Here is a 21,576-nt window from a genome sequence, read left to right as displayed (position 1 = left end):
TGAACCTTTCCCACACGCCACACTGTTTGAAAACCACTGATCTATGAATGCGAGAAAAGTAAACACCCAAATCCACAGCTGGCCAGTACCTTTATGGGCTTAGTGCCCAACTGTGAACTCCAAAGGGCACTTCCTCAAGAGGAAAGGAAGTTCCCCCAGTGTTCAACAGCAAAACCAACCTTCCTTCAGAATCCCAGGCACTGACCTCCTTCCTCCCCAAGAGTTTCTTTTCTAGTAAACGACCTCAGATCCCAGGCTTAGAACGGTTTGCCCTCTCTCTTCACACTCGACCCCCTTTTCCTTTGTCGCATCACAGTGAACAGCATCACAATGAACAGCCCGGAGTTGTTGTTGCTTTCTTTAAAAAACAAAACTAGGGGGCAATTGGCTGCGAAGCATGCTGGGTATTGTAGTTTTCCCGGCTCGCCTGAGCCATAGAGATGTAGTCCTGCCTCTCTTCAGCTTGGGTGCCCAGTTGTTGTTGGACTACAACTCCCATCATTCCTACCTACAAGACCAGTGGATAGGGACAATGGGATATGTAGTTCAGGGCTCCTCAACCTCGGCCCTCCAGATGTTTGAAGACTACAATTCCCAGCATCCCTGACCACTGGTCCTGCTAGCTAGGGGTCATGGGAGTTGTAGGCCAAAAGCATCTGTGGGGCTGAGGTGGAGGAAACCTGTTGTAGTTTAATACTAATACTGATTTATTATTTATACCCCGCCCATCTGTCTGGGTTTCCTCAGCCACTAATATCTGGGGACCTAAATTTGAGAAAGGCTGTAAACAACAACAAGTAAACTTAGCATGCGCCGAATATACCAAACTCCCCAACCTCCTCCCTCGCATCTGCAATGACAGCAGTCGGCTTATTTCTCTTTTGCTAGAACAGAGACCATTAGGAGGGTACTAATTAGAGAGAAAGAGAGAGAGCTGCCACGTTTCCCACACACACGATACAGCTAGTCGACTCTGGGTCCCCACACGTTGTTGGGACTACAGCTCCCATCATCCCTGACTGCCGGGCCTCCTCACTAGGGTTGATGGGAGTTGTAGTCCAGCAACCTCGAAGGCTCCCCAACGTTGAGAAAAGCTGAGTTAAGAGCATAAAATTCCCTCTTTGCTTCATTTTTGGGGAGAGGGAGTTGGGGGCGACAACGCGCTCCTTGCCAACTCACACAGTTTGGTGAAGTCGTGGCTTTCCCTGGTGGCAATTGACTCCTTCGCTCCTCTAACCGGAGGGAGAGAGAGAAATAATAATAGCCAGGCAGGAAGTCTTGACCTGCAAGCGGGCAAAACTTATTGCTTTAGCTCAGTAAAACGTCTATGCACGTTTTCAGACACGAGGCAGTCGTCTTTCTCTGCCTAGGTGGCACCAACCTCGCTCCGAAACGGCAGCTCCCGATTACCTGGGAGCAAATAAGGCCCGTTGAACCCGAGGGGGGATTACTTGGAAATGGATTCCCACAGCAAAAGGGCCTCCCTTTCGAAAGGCGACGCCGATATTGATAAGGAGTTTGTAAGCACAGACGTCAGTCAGTCAGCCAGCCAGCCCAGCTTTTAGCCTTTATCCGGTCCACGCCCCTATGGAGTCCTTCTTCCCTCAGGGAAAATGTGAGTAAAGTCCTGCCGCGGGGCATCTCGGGTAACGTAGTTCGTATGGCCTGAGGAGAGCGCGCGCAAGTATTTACATATTTATTTCGGGTATATTGCTGCCGCGGGGCATCTTGGGTAACGTCGTTCTTAAGCCCCTGAGGAGCGCTAGAGCGCGCGCACGTATTTACATATTTATATCGGTTATAGCGTTGCCGTTGTGCATCTTGGGTAAACGTATTTCTGAGGCGCTTGAGGCATTGGATTAGCCGCGGGGCAACTTGGGTAACGTAGTTCTTAGGCACCTGAGGCGCGAGAGAGAGAGCGCGCACGCGTATTTGCTTCGGGTCTATTGCTGCCCGTTGTGCATCTTGGGTAACGTAGCTCTGAGGCGCGGGATTAGCCGCGGGGCCTCTTGGGTAATGTAGTTCTCAGTCCCTGAGGGCCCCTGGGGGAGACGAGCTTGTGCACAACATTCTGACCCGAAACAGGAGTCATCTGAGGGGCCACGTCCTGTGACTAAGGCGCGGCCCGTGCTTGCCGGAGGGAAAAAAGCCGAGGGAGCCGCCGAGTGAAGTGGGTTCGCTCCCCCCCCTTCCTCACCGCCGCTGTGTGGAAAATGGCGGCCGAGGGAGCGGTGTTGCCCCCGCCGCCCGCCAAGGAGGGAGAACCTGAGGCGCTCAGTAAGGAAGGGGGCGGTTCAGTAACTGTCAGATGGGCGAGGGGTTGTTGTTGCCTTGAAGTTGGGCCTGCGGGGGGCGGGTTGTAGTTGTGGTGGGTTCTCCCTCCCTCGGTCCGTTTTGAGGGAAGCTTCTCATCTCAGAGGGGCGCGTTCAGACGTTACGTGCTCAGGTCGGCGTTTCACCCTCATGCCTGAGGTGACGCCTGGTGTTAGAAACTCCCAAGATCCATCATCCGCTCGCCAAATGCTCCTTCAGCATATCCACATGTGCTAACACACACAAAAGTGGAACACGTTTAAAAAAGAGAGAGAAAATATCCGCTTTACAGGAGACCTTCCATGCATGACAGTTGTTGTTCAGTCGTTTAGTCGTGTCCGACTCTTCGTGACCTCGTGGACCAGAGCACGCCAGGCACTCCTGTCCTCCACTGCCTCCCGCAGTTTGGTCAGACTCATGCTTGTAGCTTTGAGAACACTGTCTAGCCATCTCGTCCTCTGTCGTCCCCTTCTCCTTGTGCCCTCCATCTTTCCCAACATCAGGGTCTTTTCCAGGGAGTCTTCTCTTCTCATGAGGTGGCCAAAGTATTGGAGCCTCAGCTTCAGGATCTGTCCTTCCAGTGAGCACTCAGGGCTGATTTCCTGAAGAATGGATAGATTTGATCTTCTTGCAGTCCATGGGACTCTCAAGAGTCTCCTCCAGCACCATAATTCAAAAGCATCAATTCTTCGGCGATCAGCCTTCTTTATGGTCCAGCTCTCACTTCCATACATCACTACTGGGAAAACCATGGCTTTTACTATACGGACCTTTGTTGGCAAGGTGATGTCTCTACTTTGTCTCTGCATGACAGAGGAGGGAGCAAAACTGGTCACCTTCCTGGTTCTTGGGGGGGGGGCAGACACTTTTTATATAAAAAAACAGTCCTTTTATAGCAAAAGCATGGAAGTTCCCTTGCCTTAATCACATGCGCGCGCACACACACACACACTTGACTTTAGCCATTCAAGTCCCCGATCCATGCACATTTTTACATGGGAGGAAGCCCAATTGAACCTGGTTGGGATTTACTTCCCAGCAGAAGGCATCCTCCAGCGTTGGAAACAATCTTCTTCTTTTCCAAATGGTGCCCAGATTGCTGCTTTTGTTTCTTCTATGTTGCATTTTGTTGTACCATTTAAAGGGATTATTTTTACAGAACTTCCTTTATGACTTCATTAGTCTAAACTGAATAGGTTTTGCAGCCAATTTCACACTGCAGTTACAGTGGCAAATAGAACCCTGCTTAATGGTAACTTTGCTACTAGTCAGTGCTAATGTAATAGTGGGGGAAATTTGCATCCAAGTAGGGAGAAGCTGGGGTAAGAGGTAGAAGTACATTTTCCTGTTCCTGCTTTCTTAAGCTTGGTTAGAAGCATAAAGTGTAATGTCAGCACAAATCTGTTATTTCCGATAGGCCTGGCGTAGAAAATCCTACTTTCTTTTGTCAAAGATTTGTTTTTTTTCATTGTATATAGCTGTAATAATGCCTTTGAAACAGCTACTAATGCAGCTAATTAAAATGCATTGTAACTGTAGTTTTTCGCCTTTCTCTAGATAGCATTGAAATGGAAAGCCCCAGGCCAGATGTGGAAATAGCTGAGGAAGAAGTAAAAGGCAAAAAGGAAGAAACAGAGCAAGTGTCTATAAAAGAGCCTAACAGCAGTAACCTATTGGATGCATCATCTGACTCTCCAAGAGGTTTGCTAACATAATGCTGGAATCCTTGTACAGTCGTACCTTGGTTCTTGAACAGAATCGGGAGCCGATTTGGTGAAGGGCCAAGGCATTTGAGATCCAAGGTACGACTGTAGTATGTAGGGGATGTGCACATGCTCTAGAAAATCAGTCTGCAGCTCCATCCTTCCAATAATTCCCTCAAAGATAAATAAATAAAAACAAATAGCTATTTCTTCTCGCCTTGGATTCTTTGGGTACATGCTCCAGGTGGGAATAGTCAGAGATGTTATACTTCTAATCAAAAGTGCCACTTTCTCTTTTGTAAGTGTTTATACGTCGCTTTCAAGACTTAAAGCCAAAGCATCAAAGAGGAGTGCGGTTATGAACACAGTGGGACTTACTCCCAATTAAACATGCATAGGATTCCACAGTAGAAGTGATGTGTTCAGCCCCAATGATTCCAGATTCCCTAAGAAAGGACAGTGCAAAAAGAGGCTAATTATTTGTTTTTGCCATTTCTGAAATGTTTTTCTTTCTGTAAGAAAGAAACTTTGGGCTTTCAGATTTCTGTGGTACCCTTTGCAACACCAAAATCTGCCCTGCACTCCAACGCCTCTCACTTTCTGTTGTTTCTCATTGTTGCAGTCCCCTCTCAGCTCAGTATCCAGTGTGGGCAAACCAGTCACGCTCCCCTACATCTGCCTCTGAAAGATATGCACAAAATATTTAATATAGACAGAATGAGAATTAGTACTGAATCATGCAGAGTTGAGCTATTTTGTGAATAATTAGGAAACCAAGTTTTTAAAAAAATAATAATTAATGGGTAAGAAAATAAAAAGTAAGTAGATTTTATAGGAAAAGCTTTGGCGCCATCATTCTGTTTTGTACAGGAGCAGAGAAAGTTTGCAGTGAGAACTTTTAATTCCTATCCTTTTCCTATTCCTCTTTAACTTAATTGTGTAAATGTTCTCAGTTTATGTTATTATGCAAGTGGAGGATGGATATAGTCGGTGCTTTTTTCCTTAAAAAAATGTTTAGGGGTACTCTCACTTTGACTCATGAAAATGCGTAACCCTGCATACCCTCCAGAAAAAAGCACTGGATATAGTGATGTGGGACACAAAGTTTTGAGAAAGAGCTGTTATGGTGGCATTTGGTTGTAAATTACTATATAACAAAGGATATGTACTGACAAATCCATGTAATTGTTTTGTTCCAGAGAAGCATATTTCAATTCAAAGAACACTTGCCGATTTAGAGAAACTGGCTGACCTGCAGGAAGGTTGTCTAATCTCAGCTGCTTCCCAGAATGCAGATCACTCTGTGGCAGGTATTTAAACTAGCTCCACAGCTAGGCATTGCATGGCTGAAAGATAATGCTCCTAGTGTTAGATGAGAGAGAGCATATTGTTTAAGTGCTTGCAGATAAATTTCAGTTCCTTTGTAGTCTTAAATTGTTTGCAACAGTGCAGTTACTTGGCAGTGTCTTTGAATGGTCAATAGTGGTGTATATTTGCTGTCATATTTTCAAATCAATCGATGGGTTGTTGTGTCTCTATTTATTTTGATCTAATTTGAATTAGGAGCTGGCAAGAAGTCTTGTCCACTGTGCCCTGAAGAGAAGTTCAAAGCTTGCTATAGTCACAAGCTCCATCGCCACCTACAGAATCTCCACTGGAAAGTGTCTGTTGAATTTGAAGGTAAAAATGGCTAAAATGCCATTGTTGATGTCAACACAACTCAGTGTCTTAGGTGACAGCTTTTAGTTCTTTGTTTAAACTTTGCCCAACAGTTCAAGTTCTATGAGAAAGCTTACAGCCACAGGGAAACTCATTATAAATTATGCCATATTTAAAGTTCAAGCTTAACAGATTAATCTGATTCATGTTGCAAAAAATACTTGTTTGCAGAAGTAGCTGTGGATAGTTTACAGTGAAGGTTAACCAATAGAACTGGCTGTCTTTGCCTTAACTTGTTTGGCGTATATATCAAATTGTGAGACTACCAATGTCCTCTCTGTATTCTAGGCTACAGAATGTGCATCTGTCACTTACCTTGCCGCCCCGTGAAACCAAATGTTGCTGCAGACCAGGTAATTGCTATATAAATAGCTGTTATTTTGAAAAGCAGAAAATGTTATGAATTGTTCCACATCTGATACGGTTACTAAGGATCCAAATGGGTTGGGTTATGACCCTCATCACATGACGGATGCAGGAGAGCAAAGAACTCTGGGAGGCAGGCACAGTTCCCTTCAGTTTTTTTGGATTCGCCAAGCAGCATCAGACATTGAACATATCTGTAAATAAAAACTAACCCAAAGGAAGAATTAACAATAATAACTCATCATGGAACTAAAGCAGAGAAGGAACTGCAGACCCCAATACTAGGGATGAGCCCCACTCGTGTCCTCAGAACCTATCAAATCTACACTTCAGGTAAGACCAATCGTCCTATTCGATATGGTTACTGAGGTTACATAGCACAGCATTCCCAACCAGGTGGGTTCCAACTGCGTTTATTGAGACTAAAGTACCTGTTTACGAACTATGCACCCCAGGTCAGCATCAGGTGAAGTCAACAGGGCTTCTGTAGTGCCTGGTGTATATACCTGATAAAGGAACATTAGGCACAATAACAGCGGTCAATGGTGACATAATGGAGCAAGCCAATATTTTTGTTGGCTTGGCCCCTTTGAGGGTATCAAGCATCCGAGAAATGCTGACCCTAATCCACCTTGCATAGATGGAGGAAGATACTTCTTCCCCCAATACCTGCTGAATGAAAGGATTTATAACCCAATCCATTTGTGTCCTCTGGACCTATCAAATTTACGCTTCAGGTAAGACCAATCATCCATTTTGTCTTCTATGTGATGCATTTTTCTCTTTTTGACTTTTAAACTTGAACTCACTAGTTGACCAACAGTTGTGATATCTCGTTTCAGACCTTTCTTCCCATCCATTCTCAGCTAGGAAATGGGAAGAATGGAAATGGAAAGAATGCACTGAATCTGCACAATCTTAAATATAATATTTATAGTGTATTTCTTTTCGGTCTGGCAGCATGCTTATTTATTTATTTATTATTATATATAAATAATTTTATAAGAAGCTAAAATTTAATACGTTACATAAAGGCTGCATTTGAACATTAAGCTTTGTTGCTGAATTGTAAACTGCATCCTTCGCGGTATCAACTATAATTGGTTTACAGTATATGGGTTTTTACTGTTGTTGTCTTAAGTATTATAAGATATGGTATAATATTAATATTAAAATGATTTTTCTAATCAACTTTAACTAAGCATGCAATGTGTGTTGTAGATAAAAATGGAAGCCCATTATCACTGCATTATCTGTTCAGCAACTATCACCCGAAGGACAGATATGATAGGGCATATTAAACGTCATGTGAATAAAGGAGAAACTGAATCAAGGTTTATGCCAGGTAAGTATTTAAACATATTTGTTTTCGCTGCATGAAGATACTGTATTTTTATCATTGGCTATTATAGATAGAATAAATGATGAAATTAGAATAGGTGACAAGTGTATTTGTTTGAGTTTGTATTCCTTTCAAACTCACAAGGAATTAAAGCTACTTTAAAGAACCCAGATTTGTTGCTAGTACCATTTAAAGGGATTATTTTTTACAGAACTTCCTTTATTAATCTAAACTGGATAAACTGTCCTGAATTTTTGACATTGGTGCATGTATTTTTTCCAAATGGTGCCCAAATTGCTTCCTTTGTTTCTTCTGTATTGTATTTTATTGTATTAGTTTGTACTCAATAAAATTGTACAGCACGGTAGAACAGAGCAAAAACAAAACAAACCCCTAAATGTAAAACAAGAATACATATCTTTGGCCTTATTAGTCATGGCAAAAGAACTATTATACATAGTTCATAGCCAATTTATTGTCTGCCAACAAAGCTTATGTCCCTAGGTTAGTGGTTGGGAACCCTTTTGGCCCGGAGAGGTAGATCCTTATCTGACTTTACCCTGCTGGCCAACTTAGACAGTTTAGTGGAACAACTCATCTGAAATGAGCTGGCTACCAGGCTCTTGGGAAGTACAGTCAGACCTTGGATCTCAAACGCCTTGGCTCCTGAACAATCGAAACCTGGAAGTGTGTGTTCCGGTTTTCGAACGATTTTCGGAAGCCGAATGTCCAGCGCCACTTCCGATTGGCTGCAGGACACTCCTGCAGCCAATTGGAAGCCGCGCCTTGGTTTTTGAATGGTTCCGAGAGTCAAACGGATTCCCAGAACGCATTCTGTTCAAGAACCAAGGTACCACTGTACTGCACAAAATTCTTTGTGAGCTCTGTGCTCAGCGCTTTTCTCTTCAATACAATAGCACTGAGGCAGTTTCTCAGCATAAATTAGATTTTCCAAGTGTTCTGAAAATTAATTATTATTGTTAAGATGTCTTTTATTTAATAACTGTCATATTTTGTGTTAACAGTACTGTGGATCTAATGATTTTGGTGGTTCCTGAAGATTACAGACCAGGCAAACATATAGAGACCCAGTTCAAACATTGTTTGAAGCTTCACAAACCTTACGAAGCTGAGAAAAAGCACTGAGGCCAAACATTCCTCCCTTTGGGTTCTGATTTAAAGCCTAGATTCTGATCATAGTGCGGTTTCCATGGAGTTAAAAGGTAGAGAGGTTAAAACAGCCAGATGGAGAATGAATGAATATTTGTTTAATGATCAAAGGATAGTAAATAAGGCTATAGAAACAATTGAAGAATACTTTAGGTGGAATTTAAATGGAGAAACTTCCATAGACATGGTGTGGGATGCAGGAAAAGCGGTCATGAGGGGTTTTTTGATTCAGAAAAACAGCCAACTAAGAAAAGAAAAAGAAAAAAAGAAAGAGCAGATTTTAACACAGATTATGGAAAACGAGAAAAAATTAACTGTTAACCCTAGTGAAGAGAGTTTAAAACAGAACTTAAAAATATTACAAGCTAAATTTGCTACAATAATTAACCAAGAGATAGAGTGGAAAATTAAGAGGATGAACCAAAAGAACTTTGAATCCGCAAATAAGATAGGGAAATATCTAGCGTGGCAGCTGAGAGAAAGGAAGAAGTTGAGTATGATCAGTAAAATAAAAGAAGGAGATGTGATTATGGAAGAACCAAAAGAAATAAAAAGAATATTCCAAAGATACTATAAGGATTTGTATAAAAGGAGAGAGGAAACAGATCAAGAAACAGATCAATTTTTGCAAAAACACCATCTGGAACAAATTGTAGAAGATGAAAGAGCAGCACTGGATGAGATAATAACACAGGAAGAGATAAAAAAGGCTATCAAAAAGATGAAAGCTGGAAAGGCGCCGGGACCGGACGGCCTTCCGGCCAAATATTATAAAATATTAATTAACCAAATATCACCAGTGCTGGGAGAGGTTATGAACAATATACTGAGAAATGGAAAGATACCTAACACCTGGAAGGAAGCCTATGTTACATTGATTCCTAAGAAAGAGGTGGACACTATGGAAGTAAAGAACTATAGGCCAATTTCATTATTAAATAATGATTATAAGCTATTTGCGGATATAATGGCGGAAAGATTAAAGAAGGTCTTGACTAATAAAATTCATGGTGATCAGACAGGATTTCTCCCAGGGAGACAACTACGGGATAATGTAAGGAACCTGATTGACATTATTGAATACCTGGATATGAAAATAGACAGAAAAGCTGCATTGGTTTTCATAGATGCCGAAAAGGCATTTGACAATGTATCATGGAACTTCCTAAAGAAGGTTTTGGAGAGGATGGGAATTGGCGAAACATTTAGAAGAGGCCTAGAAGCAATATACAAAGAACAGAAAGCAAGGCTGGTGATAAATAATAATACAACAGAATACTTTAACATCTACAAAGGGACCAGACAAGGTTGCCCCCTATCCCCCCTATTATTCATTATAATTTTGGAAGTACTTAATAAGAGACTGAGAGAGGCAACAGAAGTGAAAGGAATTAGAGTAGGAAAGAGGGAATTTAAAATTAAAGCCTTTGCCGATGATATTGTTTTGACTTTGGAAGACCCACAAGATAGCGTAAAAGAAGCACTACAAATAATTGAGGAATTTGGAGAGGTGGCAGGTTTTAAGGTAAATAAGAATAAAACTAAAATGCTGGTTAAAAATCTAACTAAAGAAGAAACGAAAGATCTAGAACAAAAAGTGGAAATCATGGTGGTGAAAAAAGTCAAATATTTGGGAGTGTGGATCACGGCAAAAAACATAAATCTATATAAAGATAATTATGAAGTTACATGGCAAAAAATAAAGAAAGATTTGGAAATATGGGGGAGGATGAAATTTTCCTTTTTAGGGAGGATAGCAGTGGTTAAAATGAATGTTTTGCCGAGGATGCTGTTTTTATTTCAAACTCTCCCAGTTATTAAAGGTTTAAAACAATGTAAAGAATGGCAGAGAACCCTGATGAAATTCATCTGGCAGGGGAAAAGACCAAGGATTAAAATGAAAATATTAACTGATAAAAAGGAAAGAGGAGGTTTTGCTCTCCCAGATTTGAGTCTATATTATGAAGCAGCGTGCCTACTTTGGCTAAAAGATTGGATAAAATTGGAGAACAGAGACCTATTGGATTTAGAAGGTTTTAATAATTGCTATGGGTGGCACGCATATCTCTGGTATGAGAAGGTGAAAGTCCATCGGGCTTTCCTAAATCATATTTTCAGGGGTCCAATATATCAGGTCTGGGAAAGAAATAAGAATCTTCTTGAAAGAAAAACACCATGGTGGATCTCACCGGTAGAGGTTTTAACAATAAAAAAGACCAACATGGAAGGGAAGACAGCCACTTACGAAGATTTGGTAAGAAAATCAGAACAAGGGCTTAAACTTAAACCGTATGAGGAAATAAAGGATCAATTCACCGGTTGGCTACAATATCATCAGGTGAATGATATGTTAAAGCAAGATAAAAGAAAAATGGGTTTTGAGGACAAGAAATCAAAATTCAATATAGAAATAATAGAAGGTAAAAACAAAACATTGTCTAAATTATATGACATATTACTGGAATGGCATACAAAGGACGAGGAAGTCAAAGAGGCAATGATTAAATGGGCATCTGACTTCGGCTATAACATCGAGTTTGAAAAGTGGTTGAAATTGTGGAATAGAGATATTAAATTTACGGCCTGTACGAGCCTGAGAGAAAATGTTTGGAAAATGCTCTATAGATGGTACCTCACGCCGGCAAAACTGGCTAAAATGTATAGATCAGAAAATAAGATATGCTGGAAATGTGGTGAAGTGCAGGGAGATCTCTACCATATGTGGTGGCAATGCAACAAGGTGAAGGTTTTTTGGGAAGCAATTTATAATGAACTTAAAAAAGTTTTTAAATATACTTTCCCCAAAAGACCTGAGGCCTTTTTGCTGGGAATTATGGGTAAGGAAATAAAAAATGAAGATAAAAAAATATTTCTCTATGCCACCACAGCCGCAAGAATTATGCTGGCACAAAACTGGAAAATAGAAACTATACCTAATGTAAGTGACTGGCAGGTCAAAATGATTAACTATGCTGAGCTAGATAGATTAACAAGCAGAATACGAGACCAAGATGACCAGAAATTTAAAAAAAATTGGAGTAAATTTTGGAAATATATTGGAATGGATATATAGGAGGAACTGGCGGTATTAGAAAAACTCTATCAGCTAATAACTATAAACTTTAATAAACTAATTACGCTACCTGGGATTTATTTGATACTTACCAAAAGGGTGAAGGGAAGTCAAAGGCTAAGTAGACCCCAAGGTTTATATTATTTGTTGGTATGATTGTACGTTTTTCTTTTTGTATAGCATGAAAATAGGATGAATAAGTCATGTTAAAATGTTTATTTTTGTATGTGTTTGTACTTTTTTCTTTTTTTTCTTCACAAATTTTGAATAAAAATTTACTTGCAAAAAAAAAGATTCTGGCTTGTTATTAAGTCAGAGCTCCCCTTTACATCCAAATGGGAAAACTTACTTAATGTCAGGTTAATAAACCAGCATCTGATTCATAGTTTATGAAGCCTTGAGTGATGGTCTAAATTAAGCTATAGTCTCTCTAACACTCTCTTTCATTCTGAAAATTATTTTTAGCCCCTGCTCCAAAATCTACATATGAAATACTAAAAGAAGCAGATACAGATGTGCAAGTCCTTCCTAATTATTCCACACCACAGAAAACTGATTCTTATTTTAATCCTAAAATGAAACTTAACAGGTAAGAATTTCAAGGATTATTATGGAGGGGATTTTAAAAAATTCATTTATATTTTTTCATATTAACAGAAACTAGTACATGGTGGATATTTCTGTGGCTGGCACAGGTGAAATATATGGATTAGCCAAGCCAAGTAAGTGAAGCCCATGGCTGCAGTGTGATTTGAACCAAGACAGAAATCGAGTGTGATTCATTGGACTTGCTGGAACATAAAAATACTGAGAAGTTTTAAGTCCTACCCAAAGTATCATGATTGTGCAGTTTCCAAATCTGCCAAAACAACAATAATGCAAATTTCAGGGGGGTGGGGAACAGTTGGATCTTACCTATTGTTTGAGCTGGGTGTCCATCAGTATGCGGATGATACCCAGCTCTACCTCTCCTTTAGATTGGAACCAGTGAAGGCAGTGAATGTCCTGTGTGAGTGTCTGGAGGCGGTTGGAGAATGAATGGCGACTAACAGATTGAGGTTGAATCCTGACAAGACAGAAGTACTTTTCTTGGGGGATAGGGGGCACGCGGGCGGGTGTGAGGGACTCCCTGGTCCTGAATGGGGTAACTGTGCCCTTGAAGGACCAGGTGCAGAGCCTGGGAGTCATTTTGGACTCACAGCTGTCCATGGAGGCGCAGGTCAATTCTGTGTCCAGAGCAGCTGTCTACCAGCTCCATCTGGTACGCCAGCTGAGACCCTACCTGCCTGCAGACTGTCTTGTCAGAGTAGTACATGCTCTGGATATCTCCCACTTGGATTACTGCAATGCACTCTACATGAGGCTACCTTTGAAGGTGACTCGGAAACTACAACTAATCCAAAATGCGGCAGCTAGACTGGTGACTGGGAGTGGCCACCGATACCATATAGCAGGGGTGGCCAACACCCAAGAAACTGCAATGTACTCTCAGAGTTAAAAACTGGCAGTGATCTACCCCCTTTTTTTTGGAAGGAAAGCCCTGTTTTTTTGGGTTCAGGTCTTAAGTTGTTGAGCTTTTTTTTTTTTTTAGGGGAAAATGTTGATGAGCTTTTTTTAGGGGAGCCAAAGTTGTTGGGCTTCTTCTTCGGGGGGAGACCGTGATCTATCACAAACGTCCTATTGGACGTGCCTGCCATATAGCACCAGTCCTAAAGGATCTTCACTGACTCCCAGTACATTTTCGGCCTCAGCCCAGTATACCTGAAGGAGCGTCACCACCTCCATCATTCAGCCTGGACATTGAGGTCCACTTCCAGAGGTCTTCTGGTAGTTCCATCACTGCGAGAAGTAAAGTTACAGGGCACCAGGCAGAGGTCCTTCTCAGCAGTGGCGCCCTCCCTGTGGAACATCATCCCATCAGATGTTGGGGTGATAAAGAATTACACAACTTTTAGAAAACATCTGAAGGCAGTCCTGTTCAGGGAAGTTTTTAATGTCTGACATTTTATTATTTTTTATATTTTCCTGGAAGCCGTCCAGAGTGGCTGGGGCAACCCAGCCAGATGGGCAGGGTATAAACAATAAAATTATTATTACTATTACTCTTATTATTATTATTTTGCAAGTTGTTTAATTTGAAGAAACTGTCCGGAAACTTACCAGAGGAAGAATAAATTACGCATGTGGAGTTTACATCTTTTTTTAAATTAAGATCACTTTTTTATTCTTTTAGGCAACTTGTAGTCTGTGCTCTAGCTGTTCTAGCAGAGGAACGGAAACCTTTGGAATGCCTGGATGCATTTGGAGCCACTGGTAGGGTGCTGTTCCTTGCTTTAGTTCACTTTGTGTTCCATGTAAAGGGAAATTGCTGGAGAGTAAATCCTACTGAGATCACTGGGATATACTATGCGAAAAACTTGTTTAGGATTACACCGTTGTTCTGTTAGTTGCTCTGGCATTCAGGAAAAGAAAAGAGGGGTTGTCAATTTTAGAAATAAATACTTTCTTGGAATAGAATTAGCAAACAATCATGTTGATTTGTTAGCCTTAGTGAAAGCAATTATATACATATTTTTCAGTTAGGGATAATAATAATTTAATGTGCATTGTGTATATTGAGAATATTAGCATATTTCTATGCAGTATGCTCCACACAAGCAAACTCTTACTTTATTGCATGCATCTAACTGTACACAAGCAACCACCAATCTACACAGGTGGTGTGCGTGACAGCAGAGTGTGCATAAGCCCATTACTGCCTGCCCGCCCCCCATTATCCTCCCTTTTCTGGCCACTTCTGAGTCGCCACGATGTGCATGTTCATGCTCATCAATTGGACACATGCAAATCAGTCACTGCCTTTACATCTCTTGCTTCCAGGTATAATGGGATTACAGTGGGCCAAGCATCTTGGAAATTCCGTGAAGGTCACAATTAATGACTACAATGAAAACTCTGTAAGAATGATACAGGAGAACTGTCACTTAAATAAAATGAAAGTGGTGATGAACTTCAAAGAGGAGGAAGACTGTGATGAAACAATAGAAGAAGGGGAGGAAAACTTGCCTGCCATTGAGGTGACAAAAATGGATGCCAATGTCATCATGCACTTGAGAGCATTTGATTTTATGTAAGTGGCATTTGCTGTTGGATCAGAACCCACCCCTACCCCCCAACACCTAGGGTTTGGTAAGTGGAGACGAGATCAAGTGTGGCACAATCGAAACAATAGCACTGTGCAAAGTGCAAGACTTGTCAATATAAAATCAACCTAAATTGATGTTTCATGGCATCTCCTTTTTACTCTTCAGCCCTGATGAAACTTTGTATATGCCATTATATATTTTCATACATTTATATTCCGCTTTTCTTCCCTCGTGGAAGTCAAAGCACTGACCCCGACCTGCTTAGCTTCCATAAGGTGGTGGCCTCAGCTGCTTCCAGACCAGTGCAATAATCTCAGCTGGAGCTGCTTCAACAGCATGTTGCTCCATGTAATGGATTATTCAGATATATTATAAATATTGTAAAATTAATTAAGCAAAACTTGATGAGCCTTCTTAATATCTAAAAATGAAAGCAACTTTGTTGCCCAAACTTTTAAAGCAGGGTCTCATCCCTAATAGAATTGTACTGCAACTAGGATGTTGCTTCATTTATACCATTATTATTTATCCCAGTCTACCTTCTGCCTATCCATACACCATTAGTCAAAATAAGTGGGGATTCTTACAAGAGTTACTGGCTAGAAAAATATTAGTTCACGGTACTGCACAGTTGTCATTACTATATATGCAAATGAATGATTACTTTGCTTAAGATATATTAATGTTTACTTGCAACTTTAGGACTTGGGTGGGCAGCTTGCAGAACCATCCTCAGCCTTTCAGTTTCTGTTTGTGAGCCATTTGCAGAGTGGTTTTTTTGTTCAGCTGCATATTCATATCTTTTTCTCAAGAAACTCTACTCTTTACCAATCCTGTTATCACTGGATAACACAAAGTGGTGAGTAAAGTCATACCGATGCATTAGCAGAGTGTTCCAAGTCACCAAAGCTACACCCTTGTGCTGGAGACTATTATGTGGAATATTTAGCAAGGTTGCAAAAATCTCAGTGCCCAGAAGCCACTTGCACCTTTAAAATAGGCATCTAGACTGCTGAAGAGGTCAGGAGATAGGGAGAAGAAAGAGCAACCTTGAGCACACACAGAGTGCCTCCCTCACTACTGAATAACTGCAATCAACAGCCACTCATAAGAGAAAGGATTCCAGGCTGGTGCTACCACTGCCTGGTAGAGTCGAACTTTGGCACCTTTTAGTTAAAGCCTTGAGTAGAGATGGGGAACATGTGGACTCCAATTCCCCTCCTTCCTGAATATTGGTCATGCTGGCTGTGGCTGATAGGAGTTGGAGTTCGGCAACATCTGGAGGGCCACAAATTCTCCATCCCTGGTCCTAGAGGGAAGGTGAGATAGGGAGACAAAGAAGCCAGTGACACTGTTATTCCTCTTCTCAACAGTGCCCTTTGACCTCTATCCTTTCCTCCCTTCCCAGAAGATATGGCTACTTCCTAAGTTTTACAAATAAATAATGATAATAAATTGTACCACTGGGCAAATATGCTATTCGTTAACAATCCTTATTAAGTGGGGGTAGCTTAGTATTTCTTTAGATTTATAGTCTTGACTGAAACTACATATGTGAAACGTGGTTCACAGCTTAACCTATATTCTGTTTTATTTCTGACTTGAGCATGGATATGGCTTTTGAAAATCAGAAGTATTTAAAGTGTAGTAGCTAAGTTGCAGCCCTAAGCAGGCTTACTTGGAAACTAGTTCTACTGAACACAGTGAAACCCTTGTTCTGAGTAAACAAGATTAGGAATCTCTCTTTAATGTGTTTTTATCTCTCTCTTACTCCACTCTACAGACATCTGGACCCATTTGGGTCATCAGTGAACTATCTAGATGCAGCTTTCAGAAATGTAAGAAACCTTGGAATTGTGTCAGTGACATCAACAGATATCAGTTCTCTCTATTCAAAGGCACAGCATGTGGCCCAGCGTCACTATGGCTGCAACATTGTCAGGACAGAGTATTTCAAGGAACTGGCTGCTAGGATGGTAGTTGCTGCTGTGGCAAGGTACAATTAGTGTCTGAATTGTGGTCATCTCACATTTAAGTATAAGGGGGCTGTATTCTCTCCCACCTAAAGTTGCTAACTGAAACTTTTAGTAGCAGCTGGGGAAAATTGGTTCTCTGCTTCTTGCTTTCTGACAGCCTTCAGAAATTATATCTGGAAGCATGAATACTGTAAAGCAGGGAGGGGGGAGAAAAAGAGAAAACAAATACTGTAAAGCAGATTATAAACAGCCCAAAGCAGAATTGCAAGCCTTGTAACTCACCCTGCTGAAAGCCATATATTGTGGTCTGCCAGATATTTTGTGGTCTCCTTGTTTTTACACTCCCCAATGTGCAAGAAAAAGAGGTCCATTGAACTCCTCATAACCACCATAAGTGGCTGGTGACCTGAGCAGTGAATTGCAAGTTGTGTGGACCTAGAGTACAACTGTGCACAATATATCTCCTTTGACTTGACTTCCTTAGGATGATTTGTGTGCACATCTTTCAGAAAACGTCTTGCTCAAAAGCGTTAGTAAAAAGAAACTTCATTAGAGGATTTATTCCACTGCTCAGCAGGAACTGAAGCAAGTAACTGCAATCACCTCTGATTGGAACTAATTTGGAAATCTTAAATTCTTCAGAAGCAAATCCTAGAACTACATCGTTATAATAGATTTTTAGTCATGGGTGCAATTTCATGAAGGTCATTGCATGATTAAAAAGCAACATGAACACTTTAGCTTGTTTGTTTTGTGCATTTTGTTAGCAAAGTGTATTGGCATTGAAATAAGACATTTAAGTGTAGGAGTCATGTCTGGAAATTAGTGGAGTCAATGTGCTGGGACTGTAAAATTTCACAGGGTACAAGAGGTACTCAGAAGACCTTCCAGTGAAATCAAACTTGTGCGTTAAGACTTGACACATTCAATCATATATATACCTGAATATGTGAGTTGTAAAATGGGGGTGGGGACATGGAAGACCCTACCCTCCCAACCCTAGAGATCTGAAGATGGTTTTAATTGTACCCAGCTGAATGTACTTAATCTCTGTGTGTGACAGGAATCTTGATAAGATAGATACCCTTTCATGAGTGAGATCCCTAAGTGTGGCTAATCGAACACGCTTAAAAACCCTTCTATTCAGACCTTCACACTAATTCCAGAAGGGTCTGAAGAGCAGCCTGCATGGGCAGGGATGTTGGGCATGTGTGCCCCTGCCTGAACACTGCTTTAGTCTTTCATGAACTGTGTTAGTCATGGTGAGTCTTTTTTGCAGAGCTGCTGCTCGATGCAACAAAGGCATTGAAGTTTTGCTCGCTGTGGCTCTCGAACATTTTGTCCTAGTGGAGGTGAGAGTATTGAGGGGGCCGTCTCCTGCAGATGATACTGTGAAGAAAATCCGGTACCTGCTCCACTGTCAGTGGTGTGAGGAAAGGGTATTCAAGAAAGATGGCAACATGATAGAAGGTAATCATATATGCTGTAACTTCATATACCAGTGCTGTTCAGCTGGTGAAAACAAAACATACACAATCCAGTGGTTATTTTTTAAAAGCTAAACTTTTCTCTGCTTAATTTCTTTGCTGTGGATTTTTTTAAAAAAGATAATTGGTCCAGCATAAGTTTAATTTATTTCAAATATTTGTACCCTGCCTTTGCTTCTACAGTCCAAGGCCACCAACAAAGAGTTTTGCAGAGTAGGCTTTCTGAAATCAATGATCCTAAGTGTGTTGTGTCTGTTAATTTCAGTGGGTCTTCTTTGAGTAAAAACAAACAACTAAATGTGTATTCAAAACTGGCCAGAGGGCTTCTGTGAATGATCTTAATGCACCGGGAGGCTCATTTGGGACAATTTCACCCTCCAAAATAGCCTGTGTGATTTATCATTTTCATCTAGCCTAAATAATCCAGGGAGTCAAGCCAAAATCTCTATTCAAGTCCAAGTCCAAAACTATCCACCATATTACACTCACTCTCTGGCTAGAAATCAACACCCTGAACTTATTATCTTTTGTGAGGTGTAACACATAATTATTCCCTCTCCCCCCCCCCCCCACCAAAAAAATTGACCCCATCTTCTGGGCAACTGCACACAATTCTGAAATTGCATTTTCATTGCACAGTGTCCTGACTCCTCCTAGGCCTAATAATAGCTACCATGTGAGTTATATTTAAATCACTGTGAAAAACAGTTTTCAAGCTTTATTTTTTTAATGGACATACCCTATTACCAAGTTTCCACTATGTTCATTGTCTCCAATATTTGTTTAGATAATAAATGCCAATATTGTTTTCTACAGAGAACCCTTACCGGCAGCTCCCTTGTGACTGCCACAGCCGCATGACAGGCAAGACAGCAGTGGAACTTGGTCCTCTGTGGTATGTATTTTTCTAGATCCTCAGTTGGGTGCTGGCATTCCTACGGAAGCATCAGCAGCTATGAGATACTCTCTGGCCACCCATGTCTTGGCAGGGTGAAGACACTCTCAGAAATCAGTGCAGTGCAGGTGGCTGTGAAACCAGTGAGGTAGCTACAAGACCTCTACCCTAATGTCAGACTAGGGAGAATCATACTGTTCTTTCTTCACTTTCAGGACAGTTCACTGTGAGATATTGAGAAGGGTAGGAAATGAACAAACCATTTAATTTCTGTGTCCTATTGTAACTTGGCTTGCAGTCCTATGCCCACTGACCTGGGAGTAAATCTCACTGAACACAGTAGGGCTTACTTCTGAATAGGCAGGTATGGGATAGAATCTTGAGAGGAGGGAGCCCATGTAGTGTGCTATGTCTAACAAGTGCTTGCCCCTATCTAGATGTGATTCACCAAAGCACTTTTAGAAAAGGCTAAGGGGAGGGGGAATGGCAGCACCAAATAAAAAAGGAGAAAGGCGAGACTCGGTGGTACTGAAGAATTATAGGAAACATTTAATCAAATTAACTGCCCAATGTATTTGGCAGAAGTCTTCTCTGAGGACACTGAAATTAGCCAGCTTTATTATTCAAACAATATAAAAATATTCAGAACTAATTACAGTGGTACCTTGGTTCTTGAACTTAATCCATTCTGGGAGTCTGTTCAACTCCCGAAACAGTCGAAAACCAAGGCACAGCTTCTGATTGGCTGCAGGAGCTTCCTGCACTCAATTGGAAGCCGTGTAGGATGTTCAACTTCCGAAAAACATTTGCAAACCAGAAAACTCATTTCCTGGTTTGCGGCGTTCGGGAACTGATTTGTTTGGCAGCCAAGCTGTCCGAGTACCAAGGTACCACTGTATATGAAATAGACATAGTAGTTTTAATGAGACAAAACTCTTGCATTCAATTTGCATTAGGAATTACATTGTTTGAATTACAGGTTGTTATTCTTTCAGTGCCCGAAAGCAGGTTTTCACCAAAAGCATTGGGCAAGTTACTGCTTTAGCAAGTTCCCAGTTATTATTTGAGTTGAAGAGTTGCCAGCCTCTTGGGGCCCCACAGGCCCATTTGCAGCCTGGAGAAGAGAGTTGTGCGCATGACACACATACTTAAGTAAATTCTAGTACTGATTTAAATGCTTTCTCAAAATTTAATTATTAATGGAATGGAACCAGAAGTCCCCAAAGTGCAGCTGATCTTTGGCCTGAGTCCTGCCCTACTGGGGCTCTGGGCTAGTGGCTATGCAGACAGGGAACAGATTTTAAAGCAGGAACAAAATCAGCTAACAGGGCTGTGTTTCTCTTCCTCTGTGATGTTGCTCTCCTGCTCTTAAACGAACGGAAGTTCTACTTTTGAAATAAATTCATCTAGGTAGATACTGTAATTCTGTTATCCTGCAGGTCAGGATCCCTCTTCAACACTGGATTTCTCAGAAGAATGTTATTTGAAGCAGTTCAGTATGGTTTAGAAGACATCCAGACTCTTCTAAAAACACTAATATGTGAAGCAGAGTGCACAATTCTCAAGCAGTTTTCAATCCATGGTCCTACCAGCCAGAACAAACAAGGTAAGAAGACACTGAAAGGTTTTACAAACCTTGATAGGTAAAAGGGGCACTCTAGGCAGCAATTGTGAATTGCAGTGGTGACTTGCTTTTTTAGTAAGTAAATTTAAAAGGGGATTGCTAACTCAGTGTCAGAAAAATGTGAAGGCCATCAAAATACAGATAAGACCTTGAGATTTCAACATGTGCCATGCTACTCAAATGAAAGCATCAAAGCCATGGTAACCATCAGTAATTTGAACTAAACCTTTTTGCTACAGCGGTAACATTCCACTCATTTCCCCTTTGATAGCCATTTGCTCACAAATTAACTGGTTTTTTTTCATTTAATGACTTCAGTGTAAATCTGATTTCTTCTCTTTTTAGAAGAATGTGGTGTGTTTATTAAGACACCAGATACCGCAGCAGATTACTACGTTGTACATGGTAGGTCCCTGTCAATCTAGCATAGTATGTGGAACCAAAGAGGGGTGGGCAGGAGTTCTTACTATAGTCATTCATTAAGCAAACTAGTTCTTAAATGTAAATTTATGAAATGTGAAGATTTCCCACTGTAAGATAAAGCTAAGTCACACGGTTCAGATTAGCTGGATTTTAGAGGCTTGTGTGTGTATTTCTTATCCTTAAGTTACTCTTATATTCCAGGAAAAAGAAAAAATAATGAAAACAGCCAAAATGGAACAAAGCGCCAGAAATCAGAAAGCAATGCTGAGCATCCTGCCTTTTATTACAATATTCACAGGCACAGCATTAAAGGGATGAACATGCCAAAGTAAGCAACCT

At 41.0% G+C, this 21,576-nt stretch overlaps 2 protein-coding genes across 17 annotated transcripts in view; one reads left to right on the top strand and one right to left on the bottom strand.

Moving 5' to 3' along the window:
* The window catches only part of SWT1 (SWT1 RNA endoribonuclease homolog), a 33,521-nt gene extending 31,887 nt beyond the window's left edge, over nucleotides 1-1,634 (bottom strand). The window contains exon 1 of one of the 9 annotated variants that reach the window (XR_013392847.1): nucleotides 206-384. The gene's annotated coding sequence lies outside the window, so the exon portion shown is untranslated. Of the gene's footprint in view, nucleotides 1-89; nucleotides 385-1,179; nucleotides 1,262-1,333 lie in introns of those variants that run through there. The other 8 variants (XM_077928312.1, XM_077928309.1, XM_077928310.1 and 5 more) reach the window with 8 other exon arrangements.
* Nucleotides 1,635-1,959: 325 nt separating this feature from the next.
* TRMT1L (tRNA methyltransferase 1L) overlaps nucleotides 1,960-21,576 on the top strand; it is a 24,241-nt gene continuing 4,624 nt past the window's right edge. For 2 of the 8 annotated variants that reach the window (XM_077928316.1, XM_077928315.1), the window contains exons 1-15: nucleotides 1,961-2,277; nucleotides 3,871-4,014; nucleotides 5,216-5,326; nucleotides 5,580-5,696; nucleotides 6,024-6,088; nucleotides 7,323-7,446; nucleotides 12,152-12,275; nucleotides 13,920-13,999; nucleotides 14,567-14,816; nucleotides 16,616-16,828; nucleotides 18,088-18,278; nucleotides 19,112-19,190; nucleotides 20,630-20,796; nucleotides 21,160-21,219; nucleotides 21,439-21,565. In XM_077928316.1, the coding sequence (XP_077784442.1) occupies nucleotides 2,214-2,277; nucleotides 3,871-4,014; nucleotides 5,216-5,326; nucleotides 5,580-5,696; nucleotides 6,024-6,088; nucleotides 7,323-7,446; nucleotides 12,152-12,275; nucleotides 13,920-13,999; nucleotides 14,567-14,816; nucleotides 16,616-16,828; nucleotides 18,088-18,278; nucleotides 19,112-19,190; nucleotides 20,630-20,796; nucleotides 21,160-21,219; nucleotides 21,439-21,565 (1,916 nt within the window). In that variant the 5' untranslated portion in view covers nucleotides 1,961-2,213. Of the gene's footprint in view, nucleotides 2,278-3,870; nucleotides 4,015-5,215; nucleotides 5,327-5,579; nucleotides 5,697-6,023; nucleotides 6,089-7,322; nucleotides 7,447-12,151; nucleotides 12,276-13,919; nucleotides 14,000-14,566; nucleotides 14,817-16,615; nucleotides 16,829-18,087; nucleotides 18,279-19,111; nucleotides 19,191-20,629; nucleotides 20,797-21,159; nucleotides 21,220-21,438; nucleotides 21,566-21,576 lie in introns of all 8 variants that reach the window. The other 6 variants (XM_077928320.1, XM_077928319.1, XM_077928318.1 and 3 more) reach the window with 6 other exon arrangements.

The sequence above is a fragment of the Podarcis muralis genome, chromosome 5 (genome assembly GCF_964188315.1).
Source record: "Podarcis muralis chromosome 5, rPodMur119.hap1.1, whole genome shotgun sequence".
Classification (NCBI taxonomy): Eukaryota; Metazoa; Chordata; class Lepidosauria; order Squamata; family Lacertidae; genus Podarcis; species Podarcis muralis.
Note: the sequence above shows the minus strand (reverse complement) of the source record. Positions and strands in the feature narration are given on the sequence as shown.